The sequence below is a fragment of the Plectrocnemia conspersa genome, unplaced genomic scaffold (assembly GCF_051122295.1).
Source record: "Plectrocnemia conspersa isolate PC_06_02 unplaced genomic scaffold, ASM5112229v1 ptg000001l, whole genome shotgun sequence".
In the NCBI taxonomy this organism is placed as follows: domain Eukaryota; kingdom Metazoa; phylum Arthropoda; class Insecta; order Trichoptera; family Polycentropodidae; genus Plectrocnemia; species Plectrocnemia conspersa.
In genome coordinates this window covers 14,906,679-14,934,127 of record NW_028277165.1, presented here as the reverse complement: position 1 = coordinate 14,934,127, position 27,449 = coordinate 14,906,679, and the positions used below count along the sequence as shown (strand labels likewise).

Here is a 27,449-nt window from a genome sequence, read left to right as displayed (position 1 = left end):
ACATGTCATTGAATTATGGCCCACTTATAGCAATTATTACATTGCTTCGCTTTCGTTTTCGCCCTTGGAGACACATGAGTACAACATTGAAAAGAAATAAAGGCGGAAGAGCAAAAATTTCGTTTGTCATCACTTTCGATTCGACAATCTGTTTCGAAATCGGCAAAATTGTATCTGAAAAGTACCGTTGAAGAGTAACTGTCTAAAGCAGAAAAAATACCAACTAGAACGACGGCAATTTAGTGTAATCATCATTACTCCATTGTCGCGGGTTACAATTTCCGGTTTTTTAAAACGTGACCACCCGCAGAATGGTGCGCATGGTTATTCTTTTACGATGATAAACATGTGCTGTTAAAAGTAGTGTTATTAAATAAAAAAATGTATTAAGAAATATGCACAGTTTGAGAAACTCGTGAACGCGTTAGCTATGACATAATACTTTTTTAGGCGCGTCTCTTTTAGAAAGACTAAATATTTGTCTAAGACAAAAGTGCATATAATGTGCCAATTTATTTACGTTACCAAACAAACCATTGCTTCCACTGTTAGTGAAAGCAAAAAGTGTGTAATGCGTTACTACTGGCGCAGGTGCATTGTTCTAGTATAATACTCATACATATTCATCTAGGTAAATATGGATATTATATATTAATTTATTATAAATAATCATATAATATTTGCTTTGCACTAATTTACAATTTCGCTGATAGTAGATTTTTTAAAATACTGGAAATTTACTATACTATTTATTTATCTAATTCTAAGAAGCTCTAAATTTTGTTTGACAAGGAAAATTATTAGTGAGAGCTATTAATTGCTACCTATGTTCAATTGCCAATTATTGGGTTGATGCAAAAGTTATGACCGTTTTTTACATATACAAGTAAACATTTTTTTTTTAGATTTGTATTATTTATTTAATCAATTATATAATTTCCATCAGTTCTTATAACCTTCTTCCATCTTTTTATCAACTTATTTATACCATTAGTGTAAAATTCCGTGGATTTTGATGCGAAAAATGTAGTAAGGGATGTTTTTACCTGCTCTATTGTATCAAATTTTTTATCATTTAAAAAAATTTGCAGTGATTGGAATAAATGATAATCGGAAGAAGCAAGATCCGGAGAATACGGTGGATGCTTGATAACATCCCAATTCAACTCATTTAGCTTGTGTTGGGTCATCATAGCCACATGTGGTCGCGCGTTGTCGTGGTGAAACACTACCCCTTTTCTGTTTACCAATTCTGGTCTATCCTTTTGAAGGGAGATGTTCAATTTGGATAATTTCTGACAATATCGTTCTGCTGTAATTGTCTGATTGCGTTCTAAGAGTTTAAAATACACAATACCCTTACAATCCCACCAAACACAAAGCATAACTTTTTTTTATGGATATCGGCCTTCGAAGTTGTTAATGGGGCTTGTCTAGGTATAGCCCAATGTCTTTTTCTTGTCACGTTGTTGTACACGACCCATTTCTCATCTGCCGTTACCAAACGATGCAAAAAAGGTTCATGTTTTTGTCTCGCACTTAAAGCAACGCACGTTGAAACACAATCCAATAAATTGGCAGCCGACAATTGATGAGGTATCCAAACGTCGTACCGCGAAACCATCCCCATACGCCTCAAATGTCTTAATACGGTTGTTTGGTTGACTCCCATCATCGACGCGATCTCCCTGGTGGTTAGACATGGATTGGTGTCAATTATGACTTTTAACTTGTCGTCATCAGACTTAAATGGCCACCCGGTAAGTGGTTTATCAATTAGTGAAAAATCCCCCGATCGGAATTTTGTAAACCATCTTCGTACCTGTTGAACTTTGATGACATATGCACCATACACTTCGCAAATGTTTTTGGTTGCCACACTTGCGGTATTGTCTTTACAAAATTCATAAAGTAAACAATGACGTAAATGCACTTTCTCGACCGACATTTTGAAAAAATACAAGGGCTCTTCACTGTACTCTGGCCAGGCCAAAACTGAATAAAAAGTAAAGGAAAAGTATCCTTTATACAATGGAATCATTTAAAAGAAGATACTATTCATCATTTCTGAAGAAAATTTTTTTTTACCTAGGATCATAAAAAACGGTCATAACTTTTGCATCAACCCAATAGATGTTTTAGTCGATTTGTCATCAGACACTTTGTTGAATATTTGTCAACAAGGACGTTTCCAATTTTTTATAAATGTTTTCTGAAAAGTCTATATATTTGGCATGACCTCATAAAAAATAATGCAAATGATTATTAAAATACTTATCAATTCTAGACAATAGAGGCCGACGCCTATTGTCGGATGATAAGTCTTGGCCGGAGATTCATATTTTACAGGGTCGGTCAATACACTATCGCCTTGACCAATTAACTAATTAAACAGGAAAGAAACTTCATTTAATAAATACTTTTACGGGACAAAAAATCATTTCGTAAAAAATAACATTAGATACAATACATAAAATTCCATTGATTTATGAAACGGTATTGTCATCGCTTGTGCTCGTTTGTTGTTCGAATTGTATATTAATTGTTTGAGCTCCAAACAATGGCCCTTGTTTGATGCTTATATGGTTGTGGTCAATTTTGTATTAAGGTTTATTATTTACATGTTTAATATACATATGCTAAGGTTGAAGGTCGAATTACTCGCAGATGCGATTCGTTCACAAAAATTCGTTCTCAATTCGCACACTGAAGTTAATTGAGCAACTGTCTTGTCATGTGCAAGAAAATGGCATAAATTTACATAAATCATTTTGTGCATTGAATATTGTTTGTACAATGCCCAAGTCCACGACTTTGTCTGTGTTATCACATTTAATGAATAAGTACATTTAAATTATCAGGTTTTTCTGAAATATTCCGGATCAATGGTAAACAAAAGGGCTTCATGGTAATTTAACTAGTAAATAAGTAAGCTCATGACCAGTTCGTGACTAGATCAAATATGTAAATTATAAATTTAGGACTAAGGATATGATGTGCGCAAATACCATACATAAACTGTATTTAATAAATTATATACAATGTAATATATATATATATATATATATATATATATATATATATATATATATATATATATATATATATATATATATATATATATATATATATATATATATATATATATATATATATATGTATATCAATTAAAATAAAATATTTTAGTCAAAGGTATCAGAGTTTGTTTGATTACTAGGTGTGAAAGATTTTCTTTGATATTAAAAAGTATTCATCTAGTAATAAATATTGATAATGTCCCCTTTAAAGCGTTTCTCCTTACTCGCAAAACAGTTATCGAATTCACTATCTGGAATAGTATTCAGCTTTGTCAGCGATTTATCTGTGGTTGTAAAACGTTGTCATTACAGTATGTTCTTTATCTGTGAGAAAATAAATCAGTAGAATTAAGTGTCATTTTTGGCTAAAAAAGCACTATTCAGTAGTGAAACGTGAGTTGGTACTTCGAGTAAGACTTCAAGTAAGCGACCACACTGTCGCAGATTTCATATGCTCGCGCGCTTCGCGGCGTGTATGATGTTCGGACGGCGGTTGCTGTCACGCACAGCCGCATATTTGCGCGCGATCGAAAAAAGTGCCAAATAATCGCAATTTTTAAATTGTCATATTATTAAAAATACGCTACTGATAATTATAAAAGTTTGTGTTGGGACTCACCAATACAATTCAATGAAAACTTTTCGGTCGTAAATATTCAATTTGCGCAAAATCATTGTCAGCTTTTGCAAAATGCCATAAGGCATAAAAATGAAACTTTAGAATACTAACACCACATGTGTGACTATCCTATAATTTGTCGACATCGATTCTAAATACAAATTCGTTATGGTGTGTATATAAACCGATCTAGGAAAATACATAAGGATATTCGAAACGATTTTTTTAACAAAATCAAGCACCACTAATTATTTTTTAATTATTTAATTTTATATGAAAAAAAAATATAATAACGATATCTGTTATAATAATATACTATCAAAAATATAATTAATCCCTTTCGGTGCCCTAAAATATTCAAAGATGTCAGTAAGAGTCTATTGAAGTCCCCGATAAGCATGTGGTATTATAACTTGACTACGTGACCACGATGCAGCGCTCGTCATGCGCGTTAACCATAAGACGCATACGCGCATTCTGAAATTGAGCCAAGTTACTCGTTCTATCTCAGTTTGCGAACCATCATATCATTATCTCTCTCACTCTCGTCACTTAACACGCGAGAGAGCGAAATGGGAAGTATCTCACCGCTCGCGCTCGAAAGAACAGCTCCGACTTCGGTCCGTTTGCCGGCAATGTTCGGAAGCGCTCGAAGCTGGCCAAGTCGACTGAATTACTCCCACTTTACTTCCCGTTCTCGGTAACCTCGGACAACTTCCGAGAGATCTTAGAGCAGGCAGAACAGAACTCGACCGAAGTAACTCACTATATTCTGTTTCTTCGGCCAACCTTGGCCAACTTCCAGAGAATGTAGTGCAGACATAAAATATGTTTGCTCACATTTTTGATTGTCTAATTCAAACGGTGTAAAACCGTTACCCTTTTATATAAAAAAAATATTACACAAAATAATTGCGAACTGGTAGTAAGAATTTGTAGAGATCTGGAAAAAAAACGGTAAGGAGAACCTTGACAATTAATCGAACATGACGCGATCTTCTTGCTATTAGCTCTTCAGAAATTATTGAGATGATTTGATCTTTGTTTTGTTGTCATAATAATGCATCAATGAGACTGCAACTACTTAACAATAATTTATAAGAAACATGGGATTCAAAATAAACGCGTGTAAATTTTTATGCTATTCAAGCTTAGAATATTCTTTGGTAACAAATTTTACTGAAACCTTGGATTGCGAGTAACTTGCTTCGCGATACGAGCATTGTTGATCATTTGTGTAAGTATGAATTAGAGAAAATAACTAAAACAGTATAAAAAATTATTAAGTATTTTTTTTATTGCATAAAGGATTTGTTAATGCTGCAAGAAAATGTTATATTGTGTCGTCACTTTTTCACAAACAAATTACGCAAATTATTAAGTGCCAAGGATGTATGTACATACGAGCAAATGAGGTGTGACCAATCTAAAGGCGATTTCTCCGGAAACAACCAGACGATACTAAACAATCAGTTAGCTATATGGTTCGTGTCTTGATTTCAATTGTTTATTGTCAACATTGACGATTAATCGGTCAATTGCGCGCAAAAGGCACGTTTCGACGAGTTCCAACTATCATAATTGTTTCCGATAACATATATGTATAAGTAAGCTGTTTTGCTAATTAAAGCATTTGTCAGGCTAATGTATAATAATAGTTTGAAATAACATATTACGATCGTCGATCATTGTGTTGAAAGATACTTGACATTTTCCTTATAAATCAATCGCTTAATTGCATCAGAACTGGTATAAATATAATATGTTGAGTTATTTATATATTTGCATTTAAAGTTAGTACATTATTTGTGTCTTTAAATAATAAAATTGAAAAAGGTAATTTTCTAGGTCGCTTCTATTATAACATATTCATGTAATAAATCTTACTTTCTACTTAAACTAGAAATGCTTTCAAAGTTGAACTATTTTCCAAATTTAGCAAAACCAAAGACAATATCAACAACAGATTAATACTGAATTCTAAATTAAAGTATATTTCAAGATATTTTTATCTGTATATCAAGCCGTTTCAAAACAATATGTAACAAAAATTTCAAAGGAGAAATGTTTAAGAGGCGCTAATGAGGGTACAAATGTATTATGGCTTATTGCGTATAGGGATTGCAATTATTACCGAGAGAGAAAAACAGTAAAATACATAAAAAATATCTATATTGATATTTTTATAATTATTTGAATTAATTAGTAATAAAAAAAATCGACAAAAGAATCCAATTAAATATTTTAAATAAATCATTATCGCTTTTAATGTTTACAAATGTTTACACCCAGCACAGGAAATTATGTTTTGTATAAATATGTGACTAATTGTTGTGTTTAATTGTTTTTTTTTTATTAAATTACAATTATACCTAATTGTCATGTTTAGTATCTTTAAACGTTGTTTAGTCGGCTATTTGATAAAAAAATCAAACTGAATGCTTTATTGTTAATTTTATGTTGTAATTATTGTTCAATACGTGCTTGCAAATTTTGCAAAAAAATCCTGGGATTCAAGAGTTTGCAAAAAACTATATCAGTGAAATATGATTTATTCACTGTCCGGCTGATCCAATACAAGTATGCTCAAAACATTTTGAGTGTTTCAATATTTTAATAGACATAAGCACGTAAATGGACGTTTCACTTTTGTCAAAAGACAGTTTCTCTAGCACCTGTCAGATAAACTATATTTTTACTAGTAAAAATATACATCTACCGGTGAAAATGTATTTTGATATGATTTCACTGAAATATCAGTGAAAATATATTTTTACTGATAGTATACATTCACTGTAACATATACACCTCAATGGAAACATTACTATATTTTCTTTCATATATCTTAAATTTGATTTTTTTTTTAGTTTTTCGGTAAACATATCTTATAAATATAATACATATTTGTAAACAAATAATGTGCCAATTGCGATGAGTTTACAAAAGATCAGCATTTTTAAATAGATTATTATGTGCATACCACAATATTGTCAGAACTTAATATTATTCTGTGAGAAATCACGGCTATTATAATATATTATATATAGGTTATTTAATTTCTATCATGATGAATCTTAAATGACCCCGAGAAAAATCTGGTTAGCTATCTTGCAATACAAGTATTCAAAAAAAATATTGGGCATACGATGTTGATATTTGTTATGCGAAATTCGAAGCACTTAAACACTGTAGTTTTAATCGATCATATCAATATGTAAAGCTTGACTACACTCTCTGGAAGTTGTCCAAACCGAAGCTCAATTGAAGTCGGCCAAGGTCGCAGACTTCCGAGTAGCGGTAACACTGCCACAAATTTCCTATGCCATCCGGACGGCGGCCGTGAACGACGTCCGCACGGCGGCTGCTGTCACGCACAGCTGACATATTTGGGCACGATCGAAAAATGTGCCAAAAAATCGAATTTTTTAAATTGTCATATTATTAATTATAAAAGTTTGTGTGGGCACTCACCAATACAATATCAGTGAAAACTTTTCGGTCGTAAATATTCGATTTACACAAAATCTTTGTCGGCTTTTGCAATATGCCATAAGGCATAAAAATGATACTTCAGAATACGAACACCACATGTGTGACTATCCTAGAATTTGTCGCCATCGATTCTAAATAAGAATTCGTTATGGTGTGACATTTATATAAACCGATCTAGGAATATTGTAAAAGATTTTTTATAACAAAATCAAGTAACACTAATTATTTTTTAATTATTTAATTTTATATGAAAAAATATATAATAACGATATCTGTTAGAATAATATACTATCAAACATATAATTAATTGCTTTTGGTGCCCTAAAATATTCAAAGATGTCAGTAAGAGTCTGTTGAAGTCCCCGATAAGCATGTGGTATTATAACTTGACCACGTGACCACGATGCAGCGCTCGACATGCGTGTTGACCATAGGACGCCTACGCGCATATTGAAATTGAACCGAGTTACTCGTTCTATCTCAGTTTCCGAAACATCATATCATTATCTCTTTCACTCTCGTCACTTAACACGCGAGAGAGCGAAAAAGATCTTGATAAGATAAGAGCAGCTCCGACTTCGGTCTGTTTGCCGACAATATTCGGAAGCGCTTGAAGCTGGCCAAGTCGACTGAATTACCCTCACTTTACCTCCCGTTCTCGGTAACCTCGGACAACTTGCGTGAGATTTTAGAGCGGGCAGAACCGAACTCGACCGAAGTAACCTACTATATTCTCCGTCCTTGGCCAACCTTGGCCAACTTCCAGAGAGTGTAGTGCAGGCATAAGAGATTTTTTTCTTTGCCAACTCTTGATGCTTAAACAAATGGTGACGATTTTGGGAGTGGAATTGGATTTATTGTCATCTACTGTCTTTTTTAATAAGAACGCTTTTGTGTAACTGTTGCTTCATAATTTGAACAGCTGTATACTTGGCAATACGATTATTATTTATATAATTATAGTCAGCCTAATAAGATGCGTATTAGAGAAAAAAATATTTAAAGTTTGCCCCAAATCATCTGGATTGGTAAAATGAAAAGTGTTTCCTTCTCATTCATCGATACTGATTCAAAGCTTCACTTATATTTGCAATGTGACTACCTAATTTCACACAAAACTACTACTTTGCCATTGAATTAAAATAAACAATTATTTAGCGGAATTAATATCAAAGGGGAGCACAAACTTAAGCCCGAGAAAAGCAGTTGCTTTCACTTCGGCCGTTCTTTTTGGTCCAGCCAAGCAGTCACACTTAATATTAAAGAGTTTAAACTCGATCTTTGATATGACTTTATTATTGCATTAATGGCACAATAAAATTTGAATATTTTTGACTCCAAATAATATATAAAAAACAGATACCACAATTTTTTACGGATGCATTAAATTTTTTATTCGAAACAAAAAGCTATTTATTCGATTTTCCAGATACAATTTCCTTAGATTTATACTATTAACTAATTCAGATCTTATTTTATATATCTAAAAATAAACTTATAATCGTCGATCTATATTTTTTAAAATTTACTATGGAAACATTTACCTTAGGTGGATGCAGAAGGAATAGTTTTGTTTTGAATCAATTTTATTTATTAGTGTTAAATACTTTCATAGTATTCAAATATAGTTTAAATAATGGGCTTTATGTAGCAAACTATTTCTATATATATATATATAGATAGAAATAATTCGTAATATTACTATTTTTAGTTTTATCTACACATAATATTTTTATGATATCATCTATCAACATTGCAATGATTCAAACATACGTTACCTGAGCTAGATACACAAACAGGAATAAATACGATTGCATCTATTATTAAAAACATGTTTATATCAAAACACAATCACGCATCGCATCGGCCATGTGGCTTATCTGATGCAAACACACGAAAAAGTTTCATAGAAAAAGCATGATGAAATAACGGGCGCCACGTGCTTATGACGTTATCAAATGTAGTTAATTAACAACGGTACATCCATTAAACGGAACACAATCGTTTTGCGGGGGCTCTCATCGATTAAATTCATCGATGTTTGGTAAGTCAACTGCTTGTGTAATTGACGTGTAATTTAAGCGTTTTTCTCGTTACATTCGATAGTTTAAATTATTACTGCAAGATCTCTGACGGATGACTAAGTCAAGACAACAGATGTTTTCTTCAACTGTTTCAGACGATTCTCAGTTTGACGTTGATGGCGCGCTTGTTTAACTGTTGAACTTCATTGTGATGGTTTACTTTGTGTTTTGCTCTTGAAAAATTAATTTAATTAGGTTTATTTGATACACACTTTTCTTTTTAAAGAAAAAGGCTAATGAAAATATTGTATAAAATATAGAAAAAGCTCTTAGGAATACATTAAATTTTACGTTAAAAATGTTTATTGATGCAGAATTATATCTGTTTTCCTACGAAGGTTTTGTTCACAAGCAATGAAGCATAAAAAACGGTATGTTAGAATTATAAATCAAACTATTCTATTTTGATCCTTTGAACGCTACCTTGAAACACTAACAATGCCTCTCATATAAGGTGAACCAATATAAATATTCAAGCCTAGATGTTATCGGTTGAATACTCTTTTAATAAGTACTATATATTTTTTTGCAAAATTTTCTACTATACGATACTATTACGTGCATTCCACATAATTACTTGTGTCGTGATGATACATACTAAACTTTGGCATGACTTATACGATCATAGCGTGATGGGCATCAATTATAGTAATTATACAATAGTAAAAACTCGATGAAAAGTAGATCATAATACGTATCTTAATCAATCACGCTCATAGCTATAATATAGTGTGATTAAAAAATGTATAATATTATATAAACTTTAGATTTATCAGTGAATAAACATTGTCTACTCTCTACTGTGATGAATATCGTAGGAACGTGAGTTTTTTCAATTAACGATTATGTGTTTGGAATTTATGCAATTATGTAAAAAGCCTTTACAAACGCCCGTTGATTACAAAGAGCGATAGGTGTAATACTGTGTATTTGCAAATTGATCTAATTTTATATATTTGTTGCAAATGTATGGCCTTTATTACTGTAGAAAGTAGCTTTAAATTTAATTAAGTAATGAACTGTGGTATATTGATGGTATAATATAAGTTAAATTATTAATTTGGACCGTTTTGCTTAATTTAATTTAAAATTAATTGGCAAAGTATAACTTTCTAACATAAGTTAAATAAAATTAATATTTGATGTTCAAAATTTATTTAGTGTATTGAAATATAATTCATATGTTTATTATTAATAAATATTTTATTACATCGTTACCATGCGGCTATCACCTTTCACTAAGTAGACGATTTACCTCATTAACATAAACGCAACAGCAAGCTCATTAGGTAATGGATTATAAGATTGTTTTTTACTTAAAGAAGATTGGATACCGTTTATATTATAATGTTATATATTATGTATTTATTATAATTAACAATTATGTGAGATTAACAAAATTAAAGAAAAGACGACTTAGACGACTGTTTTCAAAATCCTTTATACCTCATTTATTATTTCACTTCCAATTATTTATTACATCGTCAAAAATTTTTTTTTAAAATGTGGGGAGAAAATCTTTAATCTTTTGGAACAATAAAAATTTAAGTTTGAGAACCCTAGAGGCGTGATTTCGTAGTGAAACGCTTGGTAGAAACTATTTTATTACATTATTTACATATGTTGCGATAGACGATAAATGACGAAATCTTTTGTTTGAGAGGTGGTGGAGAAGTTGGCGGTGGGATGATGTCAGTGGACGATCCACAGAGTTTTGAATGGTGTGGCAGCGACAGTATATTCTCCAAGTGGTGGTGAGAAGCTGGCGGCGGTATGTGTGCGTCCATAATCGTATGTAGTCCGCTGCTGGTCTCTTCGAGATTACCTTCTTTAATGTTTAAGTATCCAGGGCTGCAAAGCTTGGCAAACAATCACACTCATGCAGCGATAGATATACTCGCTTATTAGAACAACAAGATATACGTGTATAGAAGGCGACATTCGCTTGATGGGCATTGTCCAAGGTCTTATTGCATTGCAATGGGAAACTTGGGGTTCTGGTTGTAAGCGTTTCGCAACAAATAAATATGCTCTCAATGACAGAGAATATTTACATTAAGAACACCTGCGTGATATTTTTCTGGTCGTAACGAGGGCTTTTGTGTGTGATTCTTGTTTGATAGATTATCATTTTGGTCACAGTAAATTAACGCAAGTTTTAAGAATAAGACCCTTTCGCTGTCGCCACATAAGAAAATGTAATTTTTGACAACATATCATCTCTCATTGACCGCTTCTAGATGCCGCCTGAGTTTTTATATAGTTTTGAAAAACAGATTCACGATATTGCTGATTGTGATTTATTTTTATATTTTTATTTTATTTAATTCACATATAATATTTATTTTAGAATATCTATTTATTTATTTCTGTTTAAATAAGGTAAGTATTTTATACTTTGTGTGGTAAGTATTTTTAACTTTGATATCCCACGCCAATAACACTACTTAGGTCTACTACTTAGGCGGGCCGTATACGGCCCACGAGCTCATTTGGGCTGGACCACAGCAGATATGGCTCAAAGTTCAATAAATCTACAAATTTCATGTTAAAAAAAATAATTATTGAGTGATGTATTTTTTTTAATATCCTTGGTTATAAACAGTAAAAAAATACGGGTTACGCTCAGCTGGCCACCGAAGATTTATGATGTTTTTGGAGAATTTTGGTGTTCATGTATGACAAGCAGAGGTAAAACAAATGATAACTTTGCAGTTGAGAATTTTGAATGATCCGCGGATGATTTTATAAATATCCAATTTTTTATGCCCTTGGCATAAAAAAGGTTGCCTCCCCGCCCATCACTTAGGTTAATCCCCTACAATGAGCATCATTTTATTTATGGTTTATGCTTTCAAAGCAATATGGGCATCGATTCTTTCATAGTTTTAAACCATGCATATATCGTTTTAAAAAAATAAAATGTACGCATTTGAAAAAATATAGATTTTTTCCGGTACTATCGATATTTCATGTTATAATACCGGTAGTATTAAAGGTATATTTTTGCTACAATACCGGTATTGAAGACCAGTCAGATCTGGTTTAGTCAAGATTTTAACTTGATTTTTGAAACGATCCACAGATAATTTACGAACGACATCACGTATTTATATGACAATATAAATTGTAAAAAAATAGTTTTAACTGTTGTAACTTAATATAATTTATAAATATTTATAATTTGAACTTAAAAATAAATACATCAGTGACGATGAATGTTCAGGAACGTATTTGTAGAGGTATTAAGAAAGAAAAAAGTCATTGGGGTAACGAAAAGGTTAAGAGGAACTATTAAAACAGGCTCAATTGACGATTTTATTACCATGTATTTAATTTAATTATATAAGTATTTTTTATATTTCATATTATTTTAAAATATATATATAGTCTTTTAAGAAACACTGTATATGTAATTATTCAAAATTTAATATCGTATACATCAATTATAAGACGCATGTTTATTTTCGTTTTAGAGTCTTTGAATTCAGTACTACGTCTTATAATCGATGGCGTCTTACAATCTATGGCGACTCAAAATATCAGTTGCTTGGAAACAATTCCCGTAGTCAATAATAAAGTACTCGTCTAAGAAACGCGGCATTGCTTACGCACTTAAAAATTAAAGAAATCAATGACACCTAATTAAAATAAAAATGTTATTAAAAAACCAGAGCCAACATTTTTGATTGTGATATTTCAGACCATTAATATTTATCTTCACAATAAAGATTTTATAATATTTTTATGATTATTGCTATTTAAAAATCAGGGTTTGCCTTTGTCTTATAATCGATGGAATACGGTCAAGAATTTCATTATACCAAATTTAAACAACAAGCTCTCAATTTCTAGGGCAAACTAATCGATTATGCATGTTTTTTGGTTATTACGAAGACTGAAAGCGAGTTATTTTTGTTATGTATCACACGCCAATAACCGTTACTCTATGTAATCAAATTGGATTAAAGGTGGTATTATTATATTTGGCGAGAAAAAAATCAGGTTTCTAGAACGAAAATTCACACAATAGAAGTACGAGCTGATCTTTGTGCCTTTCACCTTTCTCAAGAAATTATCCAAGCATTTTTATTAAAGCTAATTGATTTTAAGTAAAGTCAAAATTAGATTCAGTTCGTTTTCATACATGTATCTTATATTTTTATTAAATAAATTATTTACTACGCTTTTGATTGAGGATAAGCCTCTTAAATTTTCTACCCCATCAGAAAACATATTATCAGACTCTTTGTGACGTCATATCGTGACGTCACTGCCACGGTAGGCTGTTAATGAAATTTTTTTCCGCGAATTTTCTCGATTGCGTCACTTATATCGGCGCTTAGCATCTCTCGTACAGAGGAAAATTGCCAAAAGGGTATTTGATAAGCATGGGAGGGATAAGCTTTTTGATAGCTAATGTAAGCGCCAGTGTGAATATCATACGGTCGATTATTGGCCCGGGGAAAACCAAATTGCTTCATTATGTTGTAATTAAATGAGTATCGATGCAATTTATCCTTTATTAATATCAAATAGCATATTGAGGAACACTTACACTACAACACTAAATTATAATTTTGCTCTTGAAGCAATGATAAAATAACTCAATATTATATATACATAGGTACTTAACTCTTATCAAAAACAAAGAATAAGGTTAAAATGTTAGATGTTGAATACACATATGCGATGGTATTCAATTTGAACCGTTATTTTTTTGTATCAAATTGGAAGAATACCTGTATTTGTAATTACTGAATCACTGTAATGAAACTCATTACCAGCATAATGTGAAATTAGCATTTCAACCTCATGCCGAAATTTTGTGTAAAGTCTGATGATTTTGCTTCAAAAGCATTATGTAAATTTAATGATACAGTGCCATCATTGTACTATTGAAAAACCAATACGAAAAGCGGAAGCGAAGAGCGGAAACAATTTTCTACTCAAAATATACCAAAACGATATCCGCATTTTGCAAGGAAGCGTATTATAAAATAATCAAATTTTACCGCTCATGGCGTAATATGAAATAATAATAATTTGATTTATTTCGCGTGTAAATTATTATAGGAAATTATCTTTAACCGCATTACGCTTTGATTTGAAATTATGTAGTTTGAAATACATTCATTATGTACATTTTAAGAGAGGATACGGATGTTAACAGCATATGAAATTGTACATACATTTTATATATCATATATACAATTATATTATTATAAATAAAGTTCACCTGTGAACCAGCATAATCAAATTGATGCTATGCTTTGATGCAACATAATGTAAAATAAATTATTTATAAAATATATAAATAAAGTAGCTGTTGTTTCAATAATGTAACTTATACTTTAGTGAAATATTTATATAAACATGTGGTTTATAATGTAAAAATGTTTATATTTACTTACAGAATTAATATAAAAAATAATTCAATTATGATTTCAATCAAATTGCGGACGTTCAATTGATCATCTGGTATAATCAAAACGCTTCTGCTGATCACTGCATCCAGCGGGACTAAATAAGATTGCTCCGCTCTCGTTTTGTGCAATCTCGAACAATGGTTGATTGATTTTAGAAATTAATACTGCGTTTCTAAACACTTGGGTCGCATTAAATATATAAAATGCAAAATATATTTGTTCGTACTATGTCGTAAAAATGTTACATCATATTCGTATACATTTTCAAAAACTAAGATTAATAAGTTATTCGAAACTTTGTATATTAAAGGTGTATCCAAAACTTCAGAATTTTATTTGTATATAATTCTTCACAGATAAATCCACAACAGTAAAACACGGGTTTCGCTTACATCGTTCCACGATCACGAACCTTTAGGTGACAAAATCCTGTTCGAATTTAATCTATAGCGACTTTCAAAAAGCATTCGACAAAATTTGTCATGAGCTACTTATTTGGTTATTGTTTGTAAAATGGCCATTATGACGCATTAGGAAAATCTATCAGGGCATGGTAATCAGATTTGTAATAAAAAATAAAACGTTCACTGTAACATATATAAGTTAAAAGCGCAATAATAAAAAACATATTAGTTCTTACGTTTCTCCGGCAAGTGCATTTATACGTGACAAAAATCGCATTTAATTAATAAAGCGGTCAGCCTGTGCAATGTGCTACTTAGAACGACAAGTGCAGTGTTGCCAAATCACTACATTTTCAAACTTCAAAGGTCACGCAACGTTTCTTATAAAAAATACGACTAGAATAAACAAATTTAACACGTCGAAAGGATCATATTTGACGATCATCGAAAGGATATATAATTGAATATAATAAAAGTACCCCGAAAATACCGATTTATTAGATCAAAACATAATGAAATCAATGTTCATATTGTTTATTATATAATTGGTTTACGATAAAATTATATTCAATCGAGTAAATAGTCTAATGCCTGCACTACACTCTCTGAAAATTGGTCAAGGTTGGCCAAGGACGGAGAATATAGTGGGTTACTTCGGTCGAGTTCGGTTCTGCCCGCTCTAAAATCTCTCAGAAGTTGTCCGAAGTTACCGAGAACGGGAGGTAAAGTGGGGGTAATTCAGTCGACTTGGTCAGTTTCGAGGGCTTCCGAACATTGTCGGCAAACGGAACGAAGTCGAAGCTGCTCTTTCGAGCGCAAGCGGTGAGATACTTCCCCTTTCAACAGACTCTTACTGACATCTTTGAATATTTTAGGGCACCGAAAGGGATTAATTATATTTTTGATAGTATATTCTTATAACAGATATCGTTATTATATTTCTTTTCATATAAAATTAAATAACTAAAAAATAATTAGTGTTACTTGATTTTGTTATAAAAAATCTTTTACAATATTCCTAGACCGGTTAGTATAAATGTCACACCATAACGAATTCTTATTTAGAATCGATGGCGACAAATTCTAGGATAGTCACAGATGTGTTGTTCGTATTTTGAAGTATAATTTTTATGCCTTATGGCATTTTGCAAAAGCCGACAAAGATTTTGCGTAAATTTAATATTTACGACCGAAAAGTTTTCATTGATATTGTATTGGTGAGTGCCCACACAAACTTTTATAATTATCAGTAGCGTAATTTTAATAATATTTGGCACATTTTTCGATAGCGCGCAAATATGCCAACTGTACGTAACAGCAGCCGCCGTGCGGACGTTATTCAAGGCCGCCGTCCGGTCGGCATATGAAATCTGTGGCAGTGTGGCCGCTACTCGGAAGTCGGTGACCTCGGCCGACTTCACTTGAACTTCGGTTTGGACAACTTCCAGAGAGTGTAGTGCAAGCATAATATAAAAGAGTTTAATTGATTCGGGATTTAATCGAATAAATTGTTTAGTTATAACGCGGATTTCTTATTATAAATTTTTCAAATAGTTCTAAGACATATGTTAGAAAATTGTATATGTTTTTATAATTTAATGTAAACGATTATAGCAGTTTTTTTGTGTTTCATTATACGTACAATGCTTTCAATCGCTCATATTGTTTTGTAAACTTTAAGTAGTGTAGTACGTCACAGAGGCATGTGGTAATTTAAATATTTTGAACAACCATATGCGTCCAAGCTTCGTTGTTGTTGTTGTTTGATTTTTTCTTCAGTGTTTGTTATTTTTTCTCTTTAAATAATTGCTTTTACTTTTTTTTTACATCTGCGTACTTTCCGCAAAGATACGCCGTTTGTATTTAAACGTTATATTCATGAGAATAAACTTTTGCAATCAAGAGCCATAAATAAATTCTTTATTTTATTTTACGTTGCGACAGTGACATTGAAAATATTTACAAACGTCAACGGTTTATATTTGTAAAAATATTTTTAATGGCAAAACGTAATATTTTCATATCTATAGATAAAATACCATATATATATATATACCATAGATATGCTCGATTTAGCGTGAAAAACGTCAGACATAACACAAGCATTATCTGCTTTGTTAGTGTCAAAAATCTAGATTATTCCAGATTTATAAATGTAGATACATACATTATTTGCGATGAAAAGTAATACAATATAAAGTAGTATAATCAACGAATTATTATTCATTTAAAATTTTAATCAATTCATGTGATAAGTAACTAAAAACTGATTTCACTTTGCAGTGCATTAGATTATTTATTCGCAATTGTTAAAAATCATAATACAATAGTATATACAAATTTTATAATCAACCTCCATTGTGAATAATCTGAAGCAATTGTTGCACTGATGAAAAGTCGATTCTTATCGACAACAATAATAGAGACATGGCGTTTTAAAGTGAAACTATTATTTTAAAATAATTAAAGTCTATTCTTTCATGAATATTAAATAAATTTGATTCAATAATTTCCACCCAATATTAGAATACTAAGAAAACATGATCAATGAGATTATAAATATGCTATATTTAGCTTCGGATAATATCAATGAACGTATTATAGATTAGATAAAATACGATCTAAAAATATACATGTCATCCAATGTATATGGTAACAAATAAGTCCATGTTACACTGCCGACTAATTTAGGGCGTTTTTCTCCCATGTGGTAATTCACGTGACTAAAATAATTATTTTCAAAACACAATATTACGACTCAGTTAAATCAAGTCATAAATCTTAACACCAGGATGTTGCTGTTTAAAAAAGAATTGGAAATTCCTGCTATTATTCTTTTAGAATCAATTGACCCACTACGTCTTACGCTTGATGTTCTTTCTTTGACCCTAAATGTATAATATATATAATTTTATTCGCATAAGCTCATATCAATACAACTATTGATTATATTTTCATAAATAAGACAATGGATTTAAAAATATATCTGCTTAAAGAATAATATTTATGTTGGTTTCAAATTTTCATCGAGGTCATGAACTGTCTATCTTTAAATTGTGAAGCGAATTCAGCGACTGGATTCCAATAAAGTAAAATATATACATATACATACATATGCTTTTAACAAAATATAACGTTAAAAAACTATACAATTTCATTATAGTAAAATCTTTGTCACAGATTGCAATTACGTGCTTTGAATTGGAAATTGATATCACATTTTATTTTAAGTAGTATATATATATAAGTTTCTTTATGTCGAAAATAAACTATTGTATTTATTATCAAAAACTTACAAGTTAATATATTAAGTGTCGTTTTATTTGTGGACCCTCGCTATATTCGCAGTGATTTGTTAGCTATTTTTAGTCTAATTGATAAATTGGGATTATTTGCGCTCGGCGTGTTCAAGTATTAATTTTAATGCCGGATGAACCTTATCTGTTGTAAAGTATATTTTTTACAACGTCACTATAGTGAGACAATGATCATTACATATAGATAAACATCCTGTAAATAGAGCACCTTATATTTAGAAGAGCATTGTCGATTGCTTAGATGAATTGAAATTATCTTCTAGATAAAAATATAAAGAGTGATAATAACTAGCTCGTTGATATTGAAACTAGTTTATATTAGCAGTTTTTTAAATAAATGACAAGTAATTACAGAATTACTCTTCGTAATTGTATATAATTAGTTAAGTAATGATATCAATTACGTTAGCGTTATTGACATCTAAACATATTGCAAGATCTTAATGCAAATATAATTTCTTTTTTAATTAACAAGTTGTTATTGTGTATATAAAAATATGTAATGATGTATTAGTATTAAAAAAACATTTTTAGATAAGTTCAAATTGATTGATATATAATTTAATGAATTTAATGTGACAGATTTTATCTAAATTGTATCGGAATTAAACATGAAAATATTTATAATATCGACCGATTTACATTTGAGAAATATTGAATTTAAATGATATAATACGATTTGCTTTTAATAAAATTATCAATAATATTAGATATATTACAATAAAAATACTGGAAAATAATTTCATACTAAAATTCGGCGGGCTCGCACGCCAGTGCGGGCCCGCGGCCCGTTAAATTGTAACTTTATCGCAATAAAAATACTACTGCAGCGGCTCAATTTGTGTCTAATTGCCATCCGTCACCTCCGGTCACCAAATGACATTTATTAATTATAAATTAAAGTACACATAACAATTTTTGATTAATTATGCAGATGTCAACGATTTCCAGACGCATTAGGCTTATGCCTGTCAGTTTAAAACGAGAAAAAATTATCACAAAAAATCACTAAACCATTTTATTTACAAGCTTTGATAATCAACATTACATTGATGGCCTCGCATGGAATGAGCACGTTTTAAACAGTTCTTTGTCACACTCTGCTCTGTACCTCAGCGGTGAACGGACGCATCCGCGCCTGCTCTCGCTGCCGTTCAAAGCTCCGACCCCCCACCCGCGACCATTTGCAACAACTACGACGCCAGAGACATTGCCGGCGCGATGAAGAAGACGCTTACGCGCAAGCGTGCGGTGGGTACGTTAAAAGCGTACCTATCGCCATCAGCAGAGCATGAATGGCAGATGCCAAAGAAAACTGCAAGACCCTCTACTGACGCCAACCTGTTGCCGACTTCAAGTCATAACAGGTATGACAAACTCCCCGAAGTTGCCGGGAGTAAACACGCAAGAGTGCCACCTGTCATCATGGAGGTGGTTGGCACACATCTCCAGACCATCGACCTCATCAAGTCGATGACCAAATCAGGTAATTTTACCCTCCGCTACACCGGAAGAGGTAATGTTTCCATCCAGTGTGCGACGCTTGAACTACGAGCGACCCTGATGGATGGTTTGAAGGGCCGCCGTGCCTTTCACACCTTCACTGCCGACGAAGACAAGACAGTTAAATCTGTCTTGAGGGGGCTTCCTGAGGTTCCCGTTGAAGAAATCGCTGCTGATTTGGAGCGGCAAGGATTAAGCGTCGTCAAAGTAACGGCGATGAACACCAAGGCAGAGACCTCCTCGCGGCTCTACCTGACGCAATTTTCCGCTGAGACGACAGTGACGTCCATAAGAAGCATCCGGTACGTTTGCTTCACTAAGGCCACGCTTGAAAAATACAAGCGTAATAAGTCGCACGCGACTCAATGTTTCAGATGCCAGCAGTATGGCCACGCTGCGAGGAACTGCCAACGAGACCCCAGATGCGTGAAATGCACAGGAAACCACGCCACTTCCGAATGCACTAAAAAAGACCGAGAGACGCCAGCAACCTGCACTGGATGCAGCGGAAGTCACCCGGCCAACTACAAGGACTGTCCTCGCAGGACAGAATATCTCCTGCAGATGAAGAAGAGGCAGCAAAAGCCACATACCGCCGTACTGACCGCACCCAAGCCAACGTTCGCTCTGGAACAGAGTCAGTTTCCTGCCCTTCGGCCAACGAAACCAGCAGTGAAAAAACCGACTATCGTCCCGGAAGCCACCCCAATTAAGACGCAACAACGCCCCCAAGCGCGACAGTCTGAGAAGCCCTCATCCGAAGTCATGTCTACTGATGAGCTTCGCAGGATGCTGACTATCCTCCAGGAAATCCGAACTAAGGCCGGAAAGTGCGCTAGCAAAATTGAAATTGCTTTGATGATGGTCGAGTATCTCGATGACCTCTTCTAAAGAAGACATTCAACTCATGACGTGGAATTCCCGTGGGATCCGTAATAAAACCGGAGAGCTGGAGCTGTTAATCAGTGAGTACAAACTTGATATTGTCGTAGTCACCGAAACTTATCTAAAACCACATGTTAACGTATATTTACCTAACTTTGCCTGCATTCGGAGGGACCGACCCTCAAGGCCAGGCGGAGGGGTCGCGATATTTGTTAAAAAATCGATAAAACACGCACGTATAAACACTAACACTAATAATCTAGAAACCGTCGCGATTCAAATTATTCATAAAAATAAAATAATAATAATTGCTGCGGGGTATAATTCGCCTAGTGACGAACTGCTCCGAAGTGATCTAGATTCGATATTTTCTCTAGGAGACTCGGTCATTCTGACTGGGGACTTCAATGCCCGTCATATGCATTGGGGCTGTTCTGGGGCAAATCGATCTGGAGCGTCACTTTTTAACTACTTGAGCGACTCTGACACGATTGTTAACTTTCCAAATTCACCGTCGCATTACCCTTCCAATCACATGACGCCGTCAATTCTGGATATTGCTTTGGTTAAGGGTAACTTAAATACGTCAGAAATGTATTGCGTTCAGGCATTGTCTTCTGACCATCTTCCAGTGTTATTCTCGCTGGAGGGTTCAGCGGAGGTAGTCTCTGAAACGCTTTTTGACTATTTAAAAGCTGACTGGAAAAAGTTTAAAGATATAGTCGAGTCTCGTTTGCAAGATGAGCGACAGAATTATACTCCGCATAACATTAAACAAATTGACGATGATATCAGTTATTTAACATCCGTTATCGAAGAAGCCAAAATATCATCAATACCGACGCGTAAAAATCATAATAATAAAAATCAACTTACTCCACAACTTATCGAAATAATAAAAATCAAAAATAAACTAAGAAAACAGTGGCAAAATAATAAATCTCCGCGACTTAAATCTGTAATAAACCGCGTAACTAGTTATATTCGCGATAAAATTCAGCAAATAAAAAACGAATCGTGGACGCGTAAACTAAAAAATCTAAACCCGGCAGATAATTCCTTATGGAAAATAACTAAATCACTTAAATATAAACATTCGGAAATACCCCCATTAAAAAATGGAAACACCATCGCATGCACGAACAAGGATAAGGCAGAAAATTTAGCCAGCGCTTTCTCCACATCTTATTCGCTTACTGTAAATTACTTAGATTCAAAAATAGACAACAAAGTCGCCCGTGCGATACGAAATATTAATTCATCTAGCGTAGATATTAGTTTAGTGAACAAAGTTGGTTTATCAGAAGTTAATAACATCATAAAAAATTTAAAGAATAGAAAAAGTCCCGGTATAGATAAATTAGATAACGTTACGATAAAACAACTTCCAAGAATTAGCATCAATTATCTAACAAATATTTTTAATGCCTGCTTATCTTTCGGGTACTTTCCCGCTATTTGGAAAACCGCAAAGATCCACCCAATTAGAAAGCCAGGAAAGGATAACACTATCGCAATTAATTATCGTCCAATAAGCTTATTACCGTCATTCAGTAAACTATTTGAAAAAATAATTTTATCACGTTTAAAGGGATCTTTGGGGAATAAAATTATCAATGAACAGTTTGGCTTCCGCGAAAACCACTCTACGACTCATCAGCTCAATAGGTTAACAGAGCACATCTCTGCTAATTTTAACATGAAAAAATCAACGGGACTCTTATTGTTAGATGTGGAAAAAGCGTTTGATACTGTGTGGCATGATGGGTTGATTTACAAACTCCACAAATATAAAACCCCTAACTATCTGCTACACTTGTTACGCTCCTACCTTGATCGTCGAAGTTATGTTGTTTCAGTAAATAATGAACAATCGATACCGCGTAATATCCCAGCTGGTGTTCCTCAGGGGAGTTTACTTGGACCGTTCCTTTTCATTTTGTACACAAATGATATACCTATTTTAAAAAATACTTGTCTTTCAATGTATGCCGATGATACGGCGATAATGAGTAGCTCTTACGGTCTTAAGCCTATTTCAATAAAATTGCAAAAATCCTTAACTCTCTTAAGTAATTATTTCAAAAAGTGGAAAATAAAAATAAATCAGGACAAAACGGAGGCTATAATTTTTACAACTCGAAGACAACCTTTGCCCCCGACTATTATAAGCGAGCAGGGAAAATGTATAGAATGGAAGGCGAGCGTTAAGTACCTCGGAATTCACCTGGACTCCAAGCTTAAATTTAATAAACATATAACCGAACTTAAATCTAAAGGGCTCGCAGCCATTGCGGCGTTAAAACCAATTTTTAATCGAAAAAGTGCGCTAAATACTAAAAATAAAATTCTATTATACAAGCAATTAATCAGACCGGCAATGACTTACGCCTGCCCAGTGTGGAGTAATACGTGTAATACTAACTTTTCTAAGCTACAAGTTGTTCAAAATAAAGCTATAAAAATAATTTATAATACACCTTTTTATACTAACCTCAAAAAACTTCATAATAAATATTTAATTCCAACTATTAAAGAACATGTTCACCACCATACTAATGATTATTATAAAAAAATACCGCGAAATCATACTAACCCGTTAATCTCAAGAATCGGTGATTACGACAAAAACAAACTCAAATTTAAATATAAACACAAAATGCCAAAGCACATCTTGCTCTGACGCATAAATTTTATCTATTAATTTAACAGCTCCAGGTCTACGAGTTTTATATTAAAAATATATATTTATAATTTAAATTTTTTTTTTTTTTTTTTTGTTAAAGGTGTTTATGTACTTTGACCTAAACTTAACGTATTTTATGTTCTTTTATTATTCTTATTTTTGTAATTCCTCTTAATTTAGCTAATCAATCGTAAATTGTGATAATGGTAATTAACCAGCAACCAATGAAATGTAAATATATATGTTTATAAAAATGTATTATTTAATTATGTAATAAACGATAATTAAAAAAAAAAAAAAAAAACAGTTCTTTGTAGTTATTAGACGGTCGCCCAACGCGGAGTCTCGATAGCAACTTTAACAAAAGGATGACTTTTGGAGGCGGAGTTAGACTTGAATTGACTTATATTTGCCTCTAGCTTTCTCGAAGGATTATTATGAAATATGTGACACTCAGTCACACAACCAAAAGATTTGACAACACTCATTCATCAGCAACACAAATTATAAGCAAAAGTGTTTTTTGAAAACAGCATACTATTTTACATATAAATTCTTTATCTTAGTATCTTTTTTTTTATAGTGTTGTAATTTAATTATTTGTTAAGAAATTTTAGATGACTATAATGTTTCATAAATAGTGCAAGAAACATCAATTGAAATTATTGAATTAAAATTTGCCTTACAAATTAACCTTGTTAATTCGCGGTTTGAGTTTGAAAGAAGATCACATATTTTATACAGAAGTTTGCGAAAAAAATAATAATAAAAGTACACGTGTTTTCCTTAACAGGTCAACAGTTTTTCAATTCGCAAACGCTGTCAAATATTGGCTTTGCTAACTATAGACATTATAAATTGTCAACAATGTAGTCTCGCCTATTTACTGATAAATTTGTTTGTATGTAGTCTACAAGTAATTTGTATTAAATAAAAAGTGGTGCACAAAAGACTAGAGGTTTATTGTAGTACTAGGGTTATGTTTTCTAAATAAAATTTTCATAGATCTCTAATAAAACTTTTGTGAATTATTTTCCCATTTTCTACAAAAGCCCATTTAATTCTGAAACAACACTAATAAACCCATGTTTTAAATTAAAATTAATGCAATTCACGACCCGTAGCAAACCCGAGTTAAACTTTTAATAATTTAAGGGATTTCCCAGGGCCGCATCCGGTGAGTTGTTTGTCGGCACTAAGGCGTCTTTCATTAATTTTACAATGTCCAATTTTCACAGAGTATTAATCATTGAATTAAGCTGTTTTTGCGTAACATTAGGAAGCGGGGAAGAAAGAGCGAGAGAACGTTATACTCCCCGGTGCGTGACTCACAAATAAAGATAAGTGACTCAGTGCCGAGGTGAAAGTTCTCATTTTGCTCCCGGTCTCGTTCGAGCACCGCACAGATTCGCGTTTCAACAGGTTCCTTCGGGTCTTTTTGTCCTTCCGCATATACACTTTATACATAGAGATGTCCTCTCATTTTTTTTTCTCATCGGACCGTGCCAAGTCCTTTTGTGAAGGCGCTAAATGCGCACACGGAATGACTCGATTATTTTATTTTTTCAAAGTCATTGTCTCGTTACACTGCGTTATGTAAGATAAGTTTTTTGTTGATTCATTATGATTTTGTTTAATTTTGACATATCCGACTGTTTTTAATGCGACATTTAATGACAACTAATTGACATTTGCGGTTTAAGTAATAAAATCATCATGATATGTTTTATAGTTTCTGACATACTTCACGCAACTCATTTGGATCTACCAACTTTTGTCAGCACGTCAAGCTAGTCGTTAAATGTAATGGCATAGTAAAAAATATTCCACTAGCTAGTTACAGCGCAAACGTATTTTATTTAAACAAATATCGAAGGTAACTCTAGTGTATATACCAAGGCCTGCCGAGAGGTAGAGGTAGGTGAGGGCATTTGCCCCCCCTTGAATTTGGCCAAAATAATGCATGTCATTTAATTAAATTATATGTATTTTATTGAAAAATATTTAAAAACGTTAAAATGACGTTCCTGATTCTAAACCATAAATTTTCAGGTTATCCCCAAAAGAAAATCTAAAAAAGACAGTCTCAAATCTATCCCGAAAATATTTTTTAAAATATGTCATTTCCGTAAAATCATATTGGAATACATTTTCCCTAATAGATATACATTTTTCTAGTGATAATATAATTTATCTGGCAGGTGCTAGTAAAATTACAAGATTTCAACTTTTTTATGTGTAGTAATAAATTTATATATTTAAATACTTATTATTTATTTAGATGCGATGTTACAATGAAAGTATATATTTTGGTAAAGTTATATTTTTACTAGTGAAGTCCAAATACATTTTCCCTAGTAGATACATATATATTTCTACCAGTGAAAATATAATTTAACTGACAACAGTTACGAAACGACCATTTACTGTAAACCTAAACCTAACCTAAAGAAAGTTCTAAAACTATTAATAGTTTTAGAACTTTTATTAAGTTCAAAATAAAAACTAAGCCAACTCACTTCCCAGGGAAAAATAAACGAAAGAATGAGTAGAGACAAACGTCTAATAAGTTGTCTGCAATTCGTTTTTAAACCATGCTTTAAAAATATTATAGCTATTCATACTAATGTTACTACGGACTTCTGATATGAGAGCATTTGTTAAAGTGTATTCAAACTGAATTTTGATCAATAGGAGAGCGCAAAAACAATTATCACTTCTCAGAAGTCAAAAATTCATGTCAAAAGTAATAAAATCGTGTTGGCGCCGTCGCAGTGCGACGGCGACGGCGCGATTTTATTGCTTTTGACGTGGATTTTTGACTTCTGAGAAAAGATAATTGTTTTTTGCGCTCTCCTATTGGTCAAAATTCGGTTTAAATGTTCCACATTAAATTTCTAATATTATTATAAAAAATCGCAATATAAGCTATGTATGTGCAGTGCTCGTTACCGAGCGTTCCCACTGCTTACACATAATATATAAAGATTAGCTGAGAATTAAAAATTAAGTGCTTATTTAAAAAATATGGTATTTCAAAATATATACTTTATTTTACTCTTCTATAACACCCTATTCGGAGTTCAAGACGTCAAAATTTCAAGAGCTCTCTAATTTGTACTTATTAAGTTTGTACAAATTTCGACCAAGAGGAGATCGACCGAACTTCAGACCATTGAAAATCGCAGAAGCCGCCGCTTCTCTCTTCTCGTAATCAATCTCGACGTCCAGAATTTAGAGTTAAACGCGTTTCAGAGACAACTGGAGCCTACAGACACACTTATTACTTCCCATATAGCAAGAAAATATACTTGACTCTCTTATTGCCTTAAAAAATGATCATTTAATAGCACGATAGAGCAATGGTATAAATCGGCGACTAATATCTAAAATATAAGGCTCTGATATTTTTTATTATAATAAATAATATAATTATAAGCTTGGATATTTTACTTTAGAATGTATAGAATGTGCCTGTTCATATTTTGCTGACAGTCCAGCATTCAGATTCGTAGATTCAGATTCATTTAGGCGCTGAAGACATGTTTCAAATAACTTGGAGCGAAAAGAACATATAATACAATTCTTACTTAGATTAAAACTCTACCAATACGCTATTATTAATCCTAAAAGAATTTGAAACACAAAATCTGTAATATCGATAAAAAATAATTTTTTAAGTTGAGCAAAAATATATTTTAATTATTGCAAAATTTCATGCGACATATTTATCCATTTATGTACTACATACAAGTATCACGGGTTAGACCTCTATCAATGCGATTTAAAAAAAAATAGGTTTAAAATAAGTATATTTGTTAATATTATTAATAATTTTTAGTCTAACAATCATTGTTATGTTGCATAATACAATAATAATTCAATTACAAAACGTCTATGGATTACGATGTAGCAGCAACATTTTTTAAGCATGAATAATTTCCATTCAGTTT

General features: G+C 32.4%; 1 protein-coding gene and 1 long non-coding RNA gene across 4 annotated transcripts in view; one reads left to right on the top strand and one right to left on the bottom strand.

Moving 5' to 3' along the window:
• LOC148238954 (uncharacterized) overlaps positions 1-27,449 on the bottom strand; it is an 85,000-nt gene that overhangs the window by 29,596 nt on the left and 27,955 nt on the right. The window contains exon 4 of one of the 3 annotated variants that reach the window (XR_015809718.1): positions 10,993-11,123. The exons of the other annotated variants lie outside the window; for them this stretch is intronic. This is a non-coding gene — a long non-coding RNA (uncharacterized LOC148238954). Of the gene's footprint in view, positions 1-10,992; positions 11,124-27,449 lie in introns of those variants that run through there. 3 annotated transcript variants of the gene reach the window in all.
• On the top strand, positions 19,525-21,848 carry LOC148238955 (uncharacterized). Its single transcript, XM_088193473.1, has 2 exons — positions 19,525-20,227; positions 20,300-21,848. The coding sequence occupies exons 1-2, from the start codon at positions 19,644-19,646 to the stop codon at positions 20,814-20,816; spliced, it is 1,101 nt and encodes a 366-aa protein (XP_088049599.1). The 5' UTR covers positions 19,525-19,643; the 3' UTR covers positions 20,817-21,848.